Source organism: Nicotiana sylvestris, chromosome 9 (genome assembly GCF_000393655.2).
Source record: "Nicotiana sylvestris chromosome 9, ASM39365v2, whole genome shotgun sequence".
NCBI lineage: Eukaryota > Viridiplantae > Streptophyta > Magnoliopsida > Solanales > Solanaceae > Nicotiana > Nicotiana sylvestris.
In genome coordinates this window covers 26,544,011-26,557,742 of record NC_091065.1, presented here as the reverse complement: position 1 = coordinate 26,557,742, position 13,732 = coordinate 26,544,011, and the positions used below count along the sequence as shown (strand labels likewise).

The window sequence follows — 13,732 nt, the reverse complement described above, 5'->3', positions numbered from 1 at the left end:
ATTGACCATATGCAATCTTCATGTTGTCCTGGTGTTACAAATGTTCAGTGGAGGAATACATCTCTTCCTACTGTTAATTCAATGGAGGATCGTATTGAATTCTCAAGTACAATATCACTGAATTTCCTTGTAACGTGCGAACATAGAACTATTTTTTGTAGTGGCATCTTTTCTTGGCTTGATTACTACTCCAATGCAACTTTATAAAAGAAACATAGTGTTTCATACATGACTTATAACCTAACTTTGAGGTGCCATAAATATTAAATACTTAATGCTGTCTGCAGTTCTCAAAAATATGTTCTTAGAAGAATACCAAATTCACACTCCTATAGGTGCATCATCATATTGTTACCAGTGCTTGAAACAATCTTAGAAATACAACATATAATGGAAGCATTCACTTAGCTTGAATATTAATAAAGGGACACCCCAAAAGAGTCTACAGCAGTCACAGAACTAAAAAGGGTCTTCTCAGTATTCTGCTACACAAATAAATATCTGAATGTACATCAGCTAGAAAAGAAAAGCTTAATACAATACAGAAGAAAAAATCATAATGACCGTACTAACCCTCTCGGCATTCTATCAAGGGGTCTGGCTCTAGTGTTTGTAGTGCAGAGAGGTGAGTAGAAGAAAAATAGCATTTCTATGCATCAGTTTTAATCAATTTGCAATTTCTAGGTTGATTTCAAACTAGAAGTTACTATTAATAGAGAAACTTATAAACAAATAGGTAACATATAAAATAGCTCCTCTCTACATTACCGACGAAAATGGATATTTACAACTGATGCCTGCAGAAACAAGGTTTGTTGAACAGAAATTGCAAGGGGTAATATTGGGTGGAAGAGGAAGGAACAGATCTTCTTAGTCCGCCCATCCGTGCTGCCGGCTTCGGGTCCTAATAAGAAGCATAGTGTTGTTGGCATAAATGTGCATTAAGAATATGCATACGAAACAAGCAACATTCACAACCAGAAGACGATGAAGCTTGTCGAGATTTCTTAACGAAAAAACCAGTACCTGGCTTAATTTTGAATTTCAGGATATTAGGTTGTCTCCTTGAAATGAATTTGATTGGATGGTCAGTAGACTGTCTATGGCGGTCAATCGCTGAAATAAGCTGCAAAAGAAGGTTTCATCAGGAATTTAAAAGGCTCATGAGAATATTGCCAACATTGTGTTTAGAATCAACACTTATAGATTGCAATTCAACAAAAAATGCACATTGGGGTGTAGGTAAGAAGGAAATAAGGACTCCATAGACCACGACGAACAACTGCAATGAAAAAAGCCAATATGTTCCAAATTTTATTGAAGCATCAGAATGATATTAAATGAAGGTTGCTTATGGAAGTCCAGCTGTAAACTAATTACAAATGATTTAACTTATCAACAAAAAAAAAAAACCAATTACAAATGATTCTCAACAATGTGTATATGGTTGCAATAATAAAACTACAGTCAAGAACTGAAATTTTCAAAGACCCCCCCCCCACCCCCCACCCCGCGCCCCCAAACCCCAAGGTTATTATCCACTATTACAGAAGAAAAAAATCTAAATGATTCAGCTTATTGTTAGGTAAGATAAAATGTCCATCCGGAATGGATAACTCTCTTAACCCAAACTAGGGTGTCAAATGGGTGGGTTGAACCAAATTTTGGCAGTTAAGCGTGTTGCATCAATGAAGGCTCAATGACCCAACCCACCCAACTTTTACTTGGGTCAGTATGCACTTGGTTAATTTGGACTAAATAATGGGACATAGTCTGACGCGCTCAAGTCAAAACCTTTTTCCCATTTGTTTGTCTCTTTCATCATTTGATTGGTTACCAACTAAACCAAAAGAACTCTATTTTTTGTTACAGAGAAAAATGTGTGGAAATGTAATCAATGAAAAGTATATACAAACGAGTCAAAATATTTCTTTTATCGATAGATGTAGACACCGACATCGAGGGCTCCAAACCTTCCCGTCGATGTGAGCTCTTGGGGAGATCAGCCTATTATCCCGACGGCCCTTCACTTGGCACCGTCAGATCACTAAGGCTGACTTTTGTCCCTGCTTGAGGGATGGTCTTGCAATCAAGCTCCCTTTTGCCTTTGCACTCGAGGGCCAATATCCTTCCGATGCATATTACACACCAAGCCAAATAAAAGTTTCTTTTTATATAGGGAGGAAGTGGGTGAAAGTACAACAACTATGCCTTAGTCCCAAACAAGTTGGGATCGGCAATATGAATCCTCACTTCTCCAATTAAGTTCAACTCATGCAATCATCATACCAAATAAATCAAAGTGAAAAAATAAGTTAAATAAATAATAATAGTAAAATAATAATAAAAAAAGTTCTCTTTCAAGACTAAAACCTATGCTATCACCTATAAAATAACTTTATTTTTTGTCACAGAGAAAAATGTGTGAAAATGTAAATACGGAAATGGGTGAAAGTACAACAACAACAACAACTACCCAATAAAATCCCACAAAGTGGGGTGTGGGGTGTGGGGTGGGTACGCAGACCTTACCCCTACCCCGATACGGCAGAGAGGCTGTTTCCGATAGACCCTCGGCTCAGAAAGATGGAAATAAAAATAAAAACAAGAAAAGACAATTCATTAGTAAATCCAGTAGAAACCGTAATAGTAACAGAAGCATAACAACCAAAAGATAAATGACATGCAACCAGTATCTAAGGCCCGGGGCTAAGATAAACAACAAGGATAGTATGGACTCAACATAAACTGCAAGCCATCTAAGGTCAACCCTAATCCAACCCCGCCTCACCCCCGGAAATGGGTGAAAGTAAAGAGAAAAATTCATACCAAACCCAAAAAAAAGGGTTAAATGATAGTGTGTAAAAGGGTAGAGAGGGAACTATAGCCGCCAAAAACAAAAAAAAAACTACCTTTTCTTTATAGAAAAGAAAGTGTGAAGTACGGAGAGAGAGAGATATCCCCTAACCAACACACTAAAAGCGCAAAGTGAGAAATTCACCCAACAAACTAAACCAAAACCTTTCCCTCTTTGTAGCAGCACAAAGTGGATGAAAAGTGTAGAGAGAGAAAAATACATAGTAAACTAAACTGAAAAGAATTTTTTACTAGCACAACATGGTATATGTAAAAGGGTAGAGAGAATTTACGAAAATAAAGAGAAATATCCCTACCAAGTCAAACAAAAAAAGTTCTTTTGTTCATAGAGCGTGGTTGTTTTTCCTTTACACATAGGAACGGTATGTCAAAGTATAGAGAGTGAAACAACCAGCTGCGCAAAACCTCAAAAAAACAAACAAAAACAAATTATTCCTAGTTTTCTTAAGGCTTAATTTGGCTACCCTGGTCCAGAAGTCATGGGTTAGGTTAATTTAGGTTATAATATATTTCTCGTCGATCTTGTTCAAGATTGGGCTGGTTACACATATGCAGATACATTCACACTCCTAAGCCAGGCCTAGCTCAAGAACTAATTTCCACTTCCTCTTTGGAATAGTTTTTTCACCATGTTCAATATTTAGAAAAGAATTTTATTTCCTCTAACCAAATGTACATACACATTGCATATCATAATAGTTTGAATAGTGCAATTCCATTTAATGCCAGCCATGGACGACAATAACTATCATTTTCAGGTACAAGTATTAAAAAGTAAAAAGAACACCTCTCTCTGTTTCAATTTGCGTGCCTTACTTTCCTTCAAGTCTATTAAAAACGAAAATCCCTTCCTATATTTAGTAAGCTTTAAATTTCATCATTCTCATTTTACCTTAACAGCAGAATGACATGGCATGTTTAAAACCACAAGATTCAAGAGGGCATTTTTGGAATTGTTAGACATATTCAGTTTAAAGGCCACAAGATTCAAAAGTTCTTCTTACATTATTAAACTTCGTGCCCTATCAAACTGAGACACAAAAGAAAACAAGATTATATTTTTATGATAGGATCCACGTGTCAGTATTATGAATGTTCCGAACACCCCCAACCTAACAAAAAAGAGGGAAGGAAATCATTCATGGAGTTCATTCAGCTGGTTATCACGTTTAGATATCCAGATAAACCTAGTCATGATTTTAGTCCCGGATATGGATTTATCATGTGGCATTCGCATAATAAGTAGAGATTGAATTCTAGAACCAGACCTTCTCATCAAATCTGAAGAGAGACTGGTCAAAATAAGGGGAAGGGCTCTGAGACTGACAACTAAAAGGCAAGGAGGCCATCATCTTCTTAACAAACTGCATTAAGAAACAGCATGGTATCAGTTTCAAAGCACAAAGACTGTCACGTTCCTCATACTAAGAAAATACAAATGAGATATAGCAAAAGAACATCGGTGGTGTTTCTTTCAAAACAGGCGAAAAATGATTTTCAGAAATCAAAAAGTGAAATAATTTTCTAAAATCTTTTTTTCAACCAAATACCATTGGGTAAAGTTTTCCAGTTTTGGGGGAAACTGAACACCTCATCTCTAATGGTGTTTGGTTGAGAAAAAATTTGCAAAAACTGAAAGTCTTTCGAAAAGATATGTTAACATTTTCTGAAATAAAACCTAAGCACTTCAAAACTTGTCAGTTTAAGAGAACATTACTTGAGGAAAACTGGTTGCTTTATTCTTTGTGCACCTTAGTTGCTCGAGGGCGTGGATGTTGTTTGAATGAGAGGACATGAAGTTCATATGTAATGAACTTCTGGATGAAACATGAAAGTGGTCACTGAACAGCTCGAACAAGAAATAGAGCTCATCGGCTGAGTTCTAAAGGAAACAGAAACAGATCAGTTCAGATAAATTTGCATAACAAAAAGTAAAGCACTTGAATATTACACAGATACCTGATAAAATGCAACAATGTCAGTAGTCTCCATATTATAAACAGCAAAAAAGGAAGGATGGCTGTCAGCATTTCGAGATACCTGTGGATTCAACAATATCCAACAAGCCTGGGTGTCAAGCTATTCCCATAGAGAGCAACAGTACAAAAGATATCGGGCCACTAAAAATCATCGGAACAAATAGATCCTAAAATACGACTCTGCAACATTAATCAATTGATTAAAACTTGGGTTATAAGTTGCCGCAACAACTTATATTAGTCTGCAACTTGGAAATTCCAAACAAATTTAGAGGGGCAAGATGAGCTTATGTATAGATCTATCAGTTGAAACCCAAAGCAGATCCAGCTCTATGGTTGGATGAGAGAAATGGGCCTCAATCGCAAACCCATCTAATAATTGAATTCCATATAAGTAAATTATCAAAGACTCTGATGCAGCTACTTTTAAACTATAGGTCAAGCTATTCCCACTGGGACAAGTCCAATTACTTATTATCATTTGTTTTAAGATAGTGTTAATGTAAGGAGTCAGATACTTCTCTTATGTGGATATAAAAGAAAACAGAATTCATCATTTCAACTATTTTGAACGTCAAATCTTATTATTTTCGCAAGGTTCCTATATCGAGCTAACCATCAGACCAAACAACAACAACCCAATGAAATCCCACTAGTGGGATCCGGGAAGGGTAGTGTGTACGCAGACCTTACCCCACCATAGTACAAAAATCATTAAAGCAAAAAAGGAAATCTCACCCCACCATCAACACTGCCAAACTTGATCAATAGGTGATGTCGGTCCAAAAATTGTACCTGCTCATGTTGCAGTCAAGAAGTAGCGAGATGTTCAATGACGAGGAAATGAATCAGAACCTGGAAATGTATAGGAGATGACCAGATGCAACTAAATATATCCAGTTTTTAGCAGAGCATCTGGGTAATAAAACATACAAAAGCTGAAGTTATAGCACTACCTTCCAGATAATCAAGTCAATGTAATCTTGAAAGTGGAAGTAAAACTTCTTCTTCAGGCACTGCACTCGCTGATTATTGAAAAGATAAACCAGTGTCAAGGAAAATAAGATTGTCACTATAAAGAATGATAAAAGAAGACATGTTAAGAATGAATGGTTTGATGATTCCCTCTAGCATGTTGGGGTTTATATGATGTTCACAAGTAATCCAAAAAGGTAAAGGAAAGTAATCCCTAGTAAGTCCTATTCATATTTACACAATTATTTGGATTCCAGCCTTGCCTCTATATATACAAGTAATGAGCTCTTGCCATATAATAATTTCCTAATATAATACTCCCCCTCAAGTTGGAGCATACATATTGTACGCTCCTAACTTGCCATAAATAGGCTCAATTCTAAATCCACAAAGTAAATTTGTAAGAATATTTTCAAACTGATCATTTGAGTTGGCGAAACCTGTCGCCATGCACCCAGATTCAATCTTTTATCAAATAAAATGACATTCATCTTCTATATGCTTTGTTCTTTTGAAACACTGCATTCACAGCAATGTGTACTGTAGTTTGATTGTTGCATATCAATTTCATGGGTGCATCTCCATCACACCTTAACTCTTGAAGAAGTTGTTTTAACCATATAAGCTCACATGTAGCTAAAGTAACTGCTCGGTATTATGCCTCTGCACTTGAACTAGCTACTACATCTCGCTTTTTTGCTTTTTGAAGATATATTAAGATTCCTCCGGTTATAACACATTTCCTAATCTGCATCAAAATATCCAATAATACTTGTCTCTCCTAAATCCTCCTACAATAAACATTGTCCGGGTGAACCTCTGATATACCTTAAAATGCGGATCATTGTGTTCCAATGATTGTCAGATGGAGTCTGGAGAAACTGGCTAACACACTATCAGTAAATGAAGTATCAACAGGTTCGCAGTTTAACATGCTAGTATTTTACAATATGTCCAAGGAAATTTCCTCTGTGAAATGACAATTCCACTACAAGATTGCGCCATCTCAATGCCTAGGAAGTACTTTAGTTTATCCAAGTCTTTAGTCTGAAAGTGACCACTAAAATGCTGCTTAAGATAAATAATGCATTCATGATCACCACCTGTTATAATAATATCATCCACATAAACAACGAAGAACTATGCATTTTCCATTACGAGAATGTTCATAGAACATTGAGTGATTGACTTCACTTCGAAGCCTAATTATGTGGTTTCTTTTTGCTGCATCCATGGGGCCCCAGTTTCTATAGAAGATTAGGTGTACTTAGTAGAGAATCATATTTTTATGTACAGCTCTCTACTGGTACACTTCTTATATATAGAAACTTTCTCATACATTAATAAAATTATTTTTTAATCCAAAAAAATTTAGCCAAGGCCAATCTCCAAAGTTCCTTCCAAGATAGTAACACACCTCTGTGAAGAGTCCTTTACCATCACTTTCCATCTCGCCTGTCTGCCTTCTAACCCTTAAGAATTCTCATAATAAGTCTTTATAAGTATTTCATTCAAACAAGCAAGGATGCCAACATAGTACAATGGTTTTACAAAAGGTATATAGTTCTAATAAAAGGATAAATGAAATCATGTAAGTCATTTACATCTTGCTTACACCAAAAAATAGGCATTTAAGCAAACCATATGCAGAACTCCACACTGCAAAATATTTTCCTTCAAAACCCTCTTCTATTTCATTCCTTCCACACGACCACATAATGCGTAAAGGAGTTATATCCCAAAGTCTCCTTACTTCCTTACAGACCAGACAAACATTCCATACAGATACAAATAACAATTGACCCTGGCATTACCCATTCCATTCGAAACAAACATCATATGTATTCCAACCTCACTTGTATAGTGCAGGAAAAGGTGATTGTACTTTCTTCTTGCTCTTCACAAATAAAACACTCATTTCACAGTGGTCTCACTAAATAATTTATGACATGAGTACTAAAACATCCATTTCACAGTGGTCATCTTAAATCATTTATAACATGAGAGACTACTCTCCTTTTGATCGAGGTTCCATAAAATATATGGACACAGGATCCATGTCCTGAAAGACTTTTTTTTTTTTTTACGAAATAAATTGTTGTATTAAAAGGCATCAAGGATCCAGAAAGACTTATCCTTGATGAATTGCATTTTAGGCTACGTATCAAATTACAAACTCATTCCCTGTTCAGCAGTCCGAGGCTAAGTAAGAAACATTGTTCTCCTGTACAATGAGTTTTTCAAGCATTTTGTTTTTTGGGATAAGCAAGTAGATGTTCTATTATTAGCATTTAGATATTGGCAAAGTCCAAACCTGTGATCAATGCAGTTATAGAAGAAGTAAATGTGATCATTCCAGTTTATCAGAACTATCAAATAAATTTTTATTCAGAAAAGAGAAGCCTCCCTCAAAGCACACATCTAAAACCAATAGTTGTATACCTCTAGATGTATGAGGTGGAAAATCGGTATAAGATGACACTTTAAGGACTAGAAAATAATCTCAAGTTTTTCAGAATCAGAACAATCTAGGACTTACTGCTTTGACAACATAATAAATTAAATAAGTAAACAACAACATCCTGAAGCTCTAAAAGTACAAGGAATTCAATATTCTATTACTAACCATGGTCTGGTCAGTTTCTTCATTCCATATACCTCGAAATATAAATGAAAGCAGCCGCTGCTTTATACCACTCAGGAAAGAAGTCTCTGGATCAGGCAGACCATGATGAAAACCATTTCCAACATGATTTACAAGCACCTGATGCAATAGGTTACTGTCAGAGATTAGCATGCACAACCGCTTGTCAATTTCAAAAGACCCAAGTCCCTACACGTAAGCAAGAAATAAACCATCCTCCTTGCTCGCCTACCCTAACCCAAAATAAAATACTCCCTCCGTTTCAAAAAGAACGAACCTTTTACTATTTTGGGAGTCAAACAAGGTTTAGTTTGACCATGTCTTTTGCAAATAATTTTCGAATATTCTGAATTGTTAACTATTGTGACTTATAGTACTTTTTATGTAGTTTCTAAATACAACAACAGCATATCCAGTATAATCTCACAAGTGGGCTCTGGGGAAGGTAGTGTATATGCAGACCTTACCCCTAATGTAAAATTTTATTTCAAAAATCTTAAAGTATCTATGTCCGAATGCACACCGAAAATTAGTCAATTTGACCATCGTACTCCGAAAAGATTCAAACAAATTGAAACGGAGAGAGTAAAATATAGTGAGAGAAATGGGCAAAAGCATGTGTATGTCTGAAAACCTTTCGACATGGTGACTGACAAATGGCTTTTAGGATGACTGACAAGGAATGCTGAAAAGCTTTTAAGATCAACAAACAAGATCCATTAGACCTCTTTGACGTAATGACAGGACAGATATCGTGGTGAGTCTACTACTGTGGAGAGACATTAGAAGTCCAACTCCTAGTTTATACTCAGCCTGCGAACATTTAAACAAAAAGGAGGGAAAGAAGACACAATTGCCTTTTGGTTAGTGCTTCATGGAACTATAGTTTAGTGGACGAACCAATTTTCTTCTAGACAGAAATTGTCTCTTTTATTTCAATTACGCACTGAATAAGTCTTGGTTCTTTAAGTAAGTCAAAGAATAAGCATCCCACAAAACTAACCCTAAACTTAAAAAACTCGAAACATAATACTTACCTGGGAATTGGAATTGAGAAAAAGCTCATCATCTTCACGGCAGAATTCCCCAATTGCTCGTACATCAACAAGATCTCCAGAATCTCTGATCTGAAGGATGTGTATTCTTTGAAAACGAAGGGACACTATAGCAAGCAAATCATCATACAAGAAAGCACCAACACTATGTGCCAAATTAACATAATCATTGTGAAAAACCCTCTCGTCAAGTATAGCTCCATCCTCCAACCTAAGTGAATAAAACCAAACCACAACAAAGCAAGCATGATAACTTCAAAGACCAAAAAATATATCAAGTGCTCATGAAACTCATAGTTGGGACTGATTACACACCTCAGAAGGTGGAAAGTTATTTTTTCAACTGAAGGGACACCCTGAATTGCCCCTCCTGTAGGAGGAGCATCATGAATTTGTGCAGTTGAAGTTGCAAAGAGTCCAAATTGATTGCTCTCCATATAGAGAAAGAAATCCTTGCATATAAGTTCCCCACTAGAAGCAAGAGTTACACTGTACAGTTGCGTGAAGAAGCTCTCGAACTTCCTGGCTTTCGAAGGAAGATCATGAATATCACAATCTTCATCTTTGCAGGAAAATGACAACCATGTTGGTCTATAAACAATCAGATCCTGATGATTTCGGCTGAAACTTACAAGATATAGACCATCATCCGTGAACTTGCGAAATGAATGGTCGGGACATTCAACATCATATACGGTATAACTTGGTACAATGTTCTCATAAAATCTTCTGGCACGATGAATCTGCAAAAGGTGAATCTGTATTCTTAGGCAACCATAGTTGTGTCTGGTCTGGAGGAAAATGTTCTCTATAGAGCAGGTTGTACCTTGGAATTTTTTTTGGGATCGTTTTCAAATGTTTGGTTGGATATAGGGGCTGGTGACATATAGTATCAAAATACAAAATATAGGACAAAGTATGATGATAGTTTGACCACATTTTTTTATCAATAAAGATTGGCAACAATGTCTACATGTTGATAAAAATAAGTAATAGCGAGTAATAGTTGGAATGTAAAGGATGATGACTTTAGGGAAGTCATAACAAATCTTCACGAAGAGGAGATCTGTAGTAAGAGCTCCCTCTCTCCCTGCTTTCAGCACCTTACTATTCTTTCAGGGTAACTCATGAAGTTACGTCTTTCAGTACGGGGACTTCAAAAACAAGTATTAGACTCGCAGTTGTAGCTTGGGAGTTGAATTACAAAACCAAGAGCATAAGCATGAAAATAATTTCATAAACAGTGATAACACCTCTGATGCTTAAAGGGTTCAGCTGTTCCATTAATTTCATTTTTGGTCCCTCAATTATCTGTAAATTCTGATTTTGGTCCTTACGATCTGACTAAACACATTTAACCTTCAATCAATTAAAATGAGTGTTTTTGGTCCCCATATGTAACAAACATGTTATATTTGGACTTTTTTTAGAACTACATTTGTTTCGTATACGTACATGTTGTGTTATTCGCTTTCATTATCATGCTATCTTGCTGTTGCAATTGTTTGTTGCTTTAGTTACATTGTTCCTTGAGCTGAGAGTCTACCGAAAACAACCTCTCTATCTTTGTAAGGTAGGGGTAAGGTCTGCGTACACACTGCCCTCCCAGACAGCACTTGTGGGATTACACTGGATTTGTTGTTGTCGTTGGTGTTAGAACTATATTACCCTCAAAGTATGGAGTAACAATACAAGTTTAACATAATACATGGGTAATTAAATGGTTGAACGGTTAAAATGCTGGTAAATTAGTGAATATTCACAAGAAAATGAATCCAAAATGCACATTTCAATAAATTGAAGGTTAAATATGCTTAATCAGACATCACACGGACTAAAAATCAGAATTAACCCATAACCAAGGGGCCATAAGAATACAGTGAGCATAATTAGAAGTACAAGGATGAAAACACCAGAAAAAGGGGGGAATTAAAAGGGAGAAGAAGAGGAGAAGAAGAGACATACACTGGTGCCTGGAGAAGGGGTACAAATCTGGCGCTCAAAAAGCCTGGCGGTAACATTGTTGCTTGTGAACATCAGTCCTATTAATCACTCAAACCTATTCAATAATGAATTGCTCTCACAGCATGACCATTTGACTAAATACAAAACCAGGGCAACAGACCAGTTCTTCAGTAGCAAATAGTACCGAGTTATTGGATAATTGAAGAAAAAAAGAACTTGAGTAGCCTCAATTAGGGTCGATGAAGTCGAAAAGGAATGAACTGTTTGGATTTTTGCAGTTTAGTCGTTGGCACAGATATGGGAAGGCAACATTTGGTTTGCGGAGGGAGTGGGAGAATGAGGTGGAGGGAGTTACAGCGGTGGCAACAATTAAAGAGGGATGTGTGAATAGTAGCGTGGTGCTGCTAAGGTGTGTGTTGTTCGGTTAACACTCGGGAAAGGACGAAAAGTGGACTGGTGAATGTGTGTGGATAAATTCCACTTGGAAAATATTTTGATATACAACTAGTTTGGAAAATTTCTTTTTTAGGTTGTGGAATTTTGATTGGAGGACGAGAAACTCATTTTATTCATAAGAAGGGAATAATGCCTTCTTCGTTGAAAAAATTCTTTTTAGGTCAATATTTAGAAGTTAACAAAATTGTATGTTTACCTTGAAAACGGTAATTACAATTAGATTTGATTTGTGGTTCTAAAAATACATAATTTATTTAAATACTAGTTTTTAGGCAATAGATGCTAAGTATGAGCTAGGAAGGTAGAGTAAGAGTAAAAGGCAGTGTGGTTATTCAAACCAAACTACTGCGAATTGGGGTCTCTGACTGGCCTAAGCTAGGCCTCGAGGTTGAGCTGATGAGCTTGACTGGGGACGATCGATGAAGAACTAATAGTTCCAAGGGCCTCAATAATGGCTCTTTATGATCAATGATGAATAATAAATGAGGAACAATCAATGAAACACAATAAATGTAAGCAACAAATCAAAGGAAAGACAATGGAGAATGTTTTAATTAGAGAGTAGAGAATGTTCTTGTTCTTGTATTGAACATCATGTGTATTTACAAAATGACAAGGGTCCCTTTTATATAGGAGGGGGAATCCCAACATAGTACATATGCATTTATTACAGAGATATGCAGCTGGTACGGCTATCTAATGTCACGGTACGGACTTGTACTATTCTTGTAGACCTGGTCAGCTTTAGCCACGTGCCTTTTGGGAATTTCCTGCTTGTCTAAGATAGCCACCGATTTGCACTTCCCCGAGGTCGAGCATTGGGAACCCTCGGGGTCAAACCTCGAGCTGTGCTTCGAGGCTTTTGAAGACGGGCTGTGAAATGCCATAATGATCACAAAAATTGAACTATCCGATTTTAGCCACATACAAATAGTCCTCGCGTTTCTTAGAGTGAAATGATAAGAAAAAGTCTTAAATTTTTGCCTCTTCGATACTCCCATCATGACGTCAGCCCCGTTAGGGCATTAAATGATATGACTCAAAGGCTGCGCAGGGGTCGTTGTCAGCATGATTACCGAAAAGCCCACAAAGCATCATTGGTTCGACATTTCCACTCCTCAAACATTGCCCAAATGGCTTCTATAAATATTTCAATTTTGTTCGCCATTCATACTTTTACAATATCTTTAAGTTTTTAGAGCTAAGTTCACAACTTTCTGCATCTATCTTCTTTCTGCACTTGTTTCTTCACCTTCTTTCTTTGAAATTAAGTTATAATCATGGAAAAAACATAAAAAACGGCACCTCATAAAGAGGGTACCACTTCTTCATCACGCCCGTCCAAGGGCAAACCCAAAACACTCCAAGTATTGAGCAATATATCTCTCGCCCCTTCGATACGGTCTCCGATTTTACCATTGATAAACCCTTTTCTACACCAGGCCGATGCGAGCCCATGTCGCGGTACATCAGTGTGGTGACCGATACGAAGAAAGAAAAGGTAGACTGCCGATGGGGGGAGGCAGTGTAAGTAGAGATACCCAAAGCTGAGGAAAGCATAGTGGCACAAAAAGCTGGCTTCCTTAGCGTATACACATACCCCTTCACTCTAGGACCCGTAGATTCTTCTTCCCTACCGATAGATTTGGTGAGAACCGGGTCGAGGGAATGACATCCACCCTCGATCACTTGATCAGATTGTACAACCCCCGCCTCTTCTGAAGGGGTTTAATCAAGCTACACCCTTGATCCGCCAAGATGTTCTTTGCGAGCATCGATGA

The 13,732-nt window shown here is 37.0% G+C and overlaps 1 protein-coding gene across 2 annotated transcripts; it reads right to left on the bottom strand.

The window, feature by feature from the left end:
- Positions 1-440: 440 nt before the first annotated feature.
- LOC104229504 (light-mediated development protein DET1) lies at positions 441-11,963 on the bottom strand. Of its 2 annotated transcripts, XM_009782158.2 has the most exons (12): positions 11,496-11,948; positions 10,163-10,273; positions 9,846-10,052; positions 9,513-9,741; positions 8,458-8,595; positions 5,813-5,881; positions 5,595-5,651; positions 4,837-4,917; positions 4,595-4,759; positions 4,146-4,241; positions 1,027-1,126; positions 441-904 (listed from the first exon to the last, which is right to left on the bottom strand). In XM_009782158.2, exons 1-12 carry the CDS (start codon positions 11,549-11,551, stop codon positions 765-767), a joined length of 1,449 nt encoding a protein of 482 aa, XP_009780460.1. In that variant the 5' UTR covers positions 11,552-11,948; the 3' UTR covers positions 441-764. The 2 variants fall into 2 exon arrangements, with proteins under 2 accessions (XP_009780460.1, XP_009780459.1); XM_009782157.2 differs by having other exon boundaries at positions 9,846-10,273; positions 11,496-11,963.
- Between the last annotated feature and the right edge of the window lie 1,769 nt (positions 11,964-13,732).

Bases quoted from the DNA above. Each gene is read 5' to 3' on its own strand.
- LOC104229504 (XM_009782157.2), bottom strand. From the start codon at position 11,567: ATGTTCACAAGCAACAATGTTACCGCCAGGCTTTTTGAGCGCCAGATT. The intron at 10,274-11,495 runs GTATGTCTCTTC...CACCTTTTGCAG, and splicing joins CCCCTTCTCCAGGCACCAGT to ATTCATCGTGCCAGAAGATT. The intron at 4,760-4,836 runs GTATCTGTGTAA...TGTTTCCTTTAG, and splicing joins ACATTGTTGCATTTTATCAG to AACTCAGCCGATGAGCTCTA.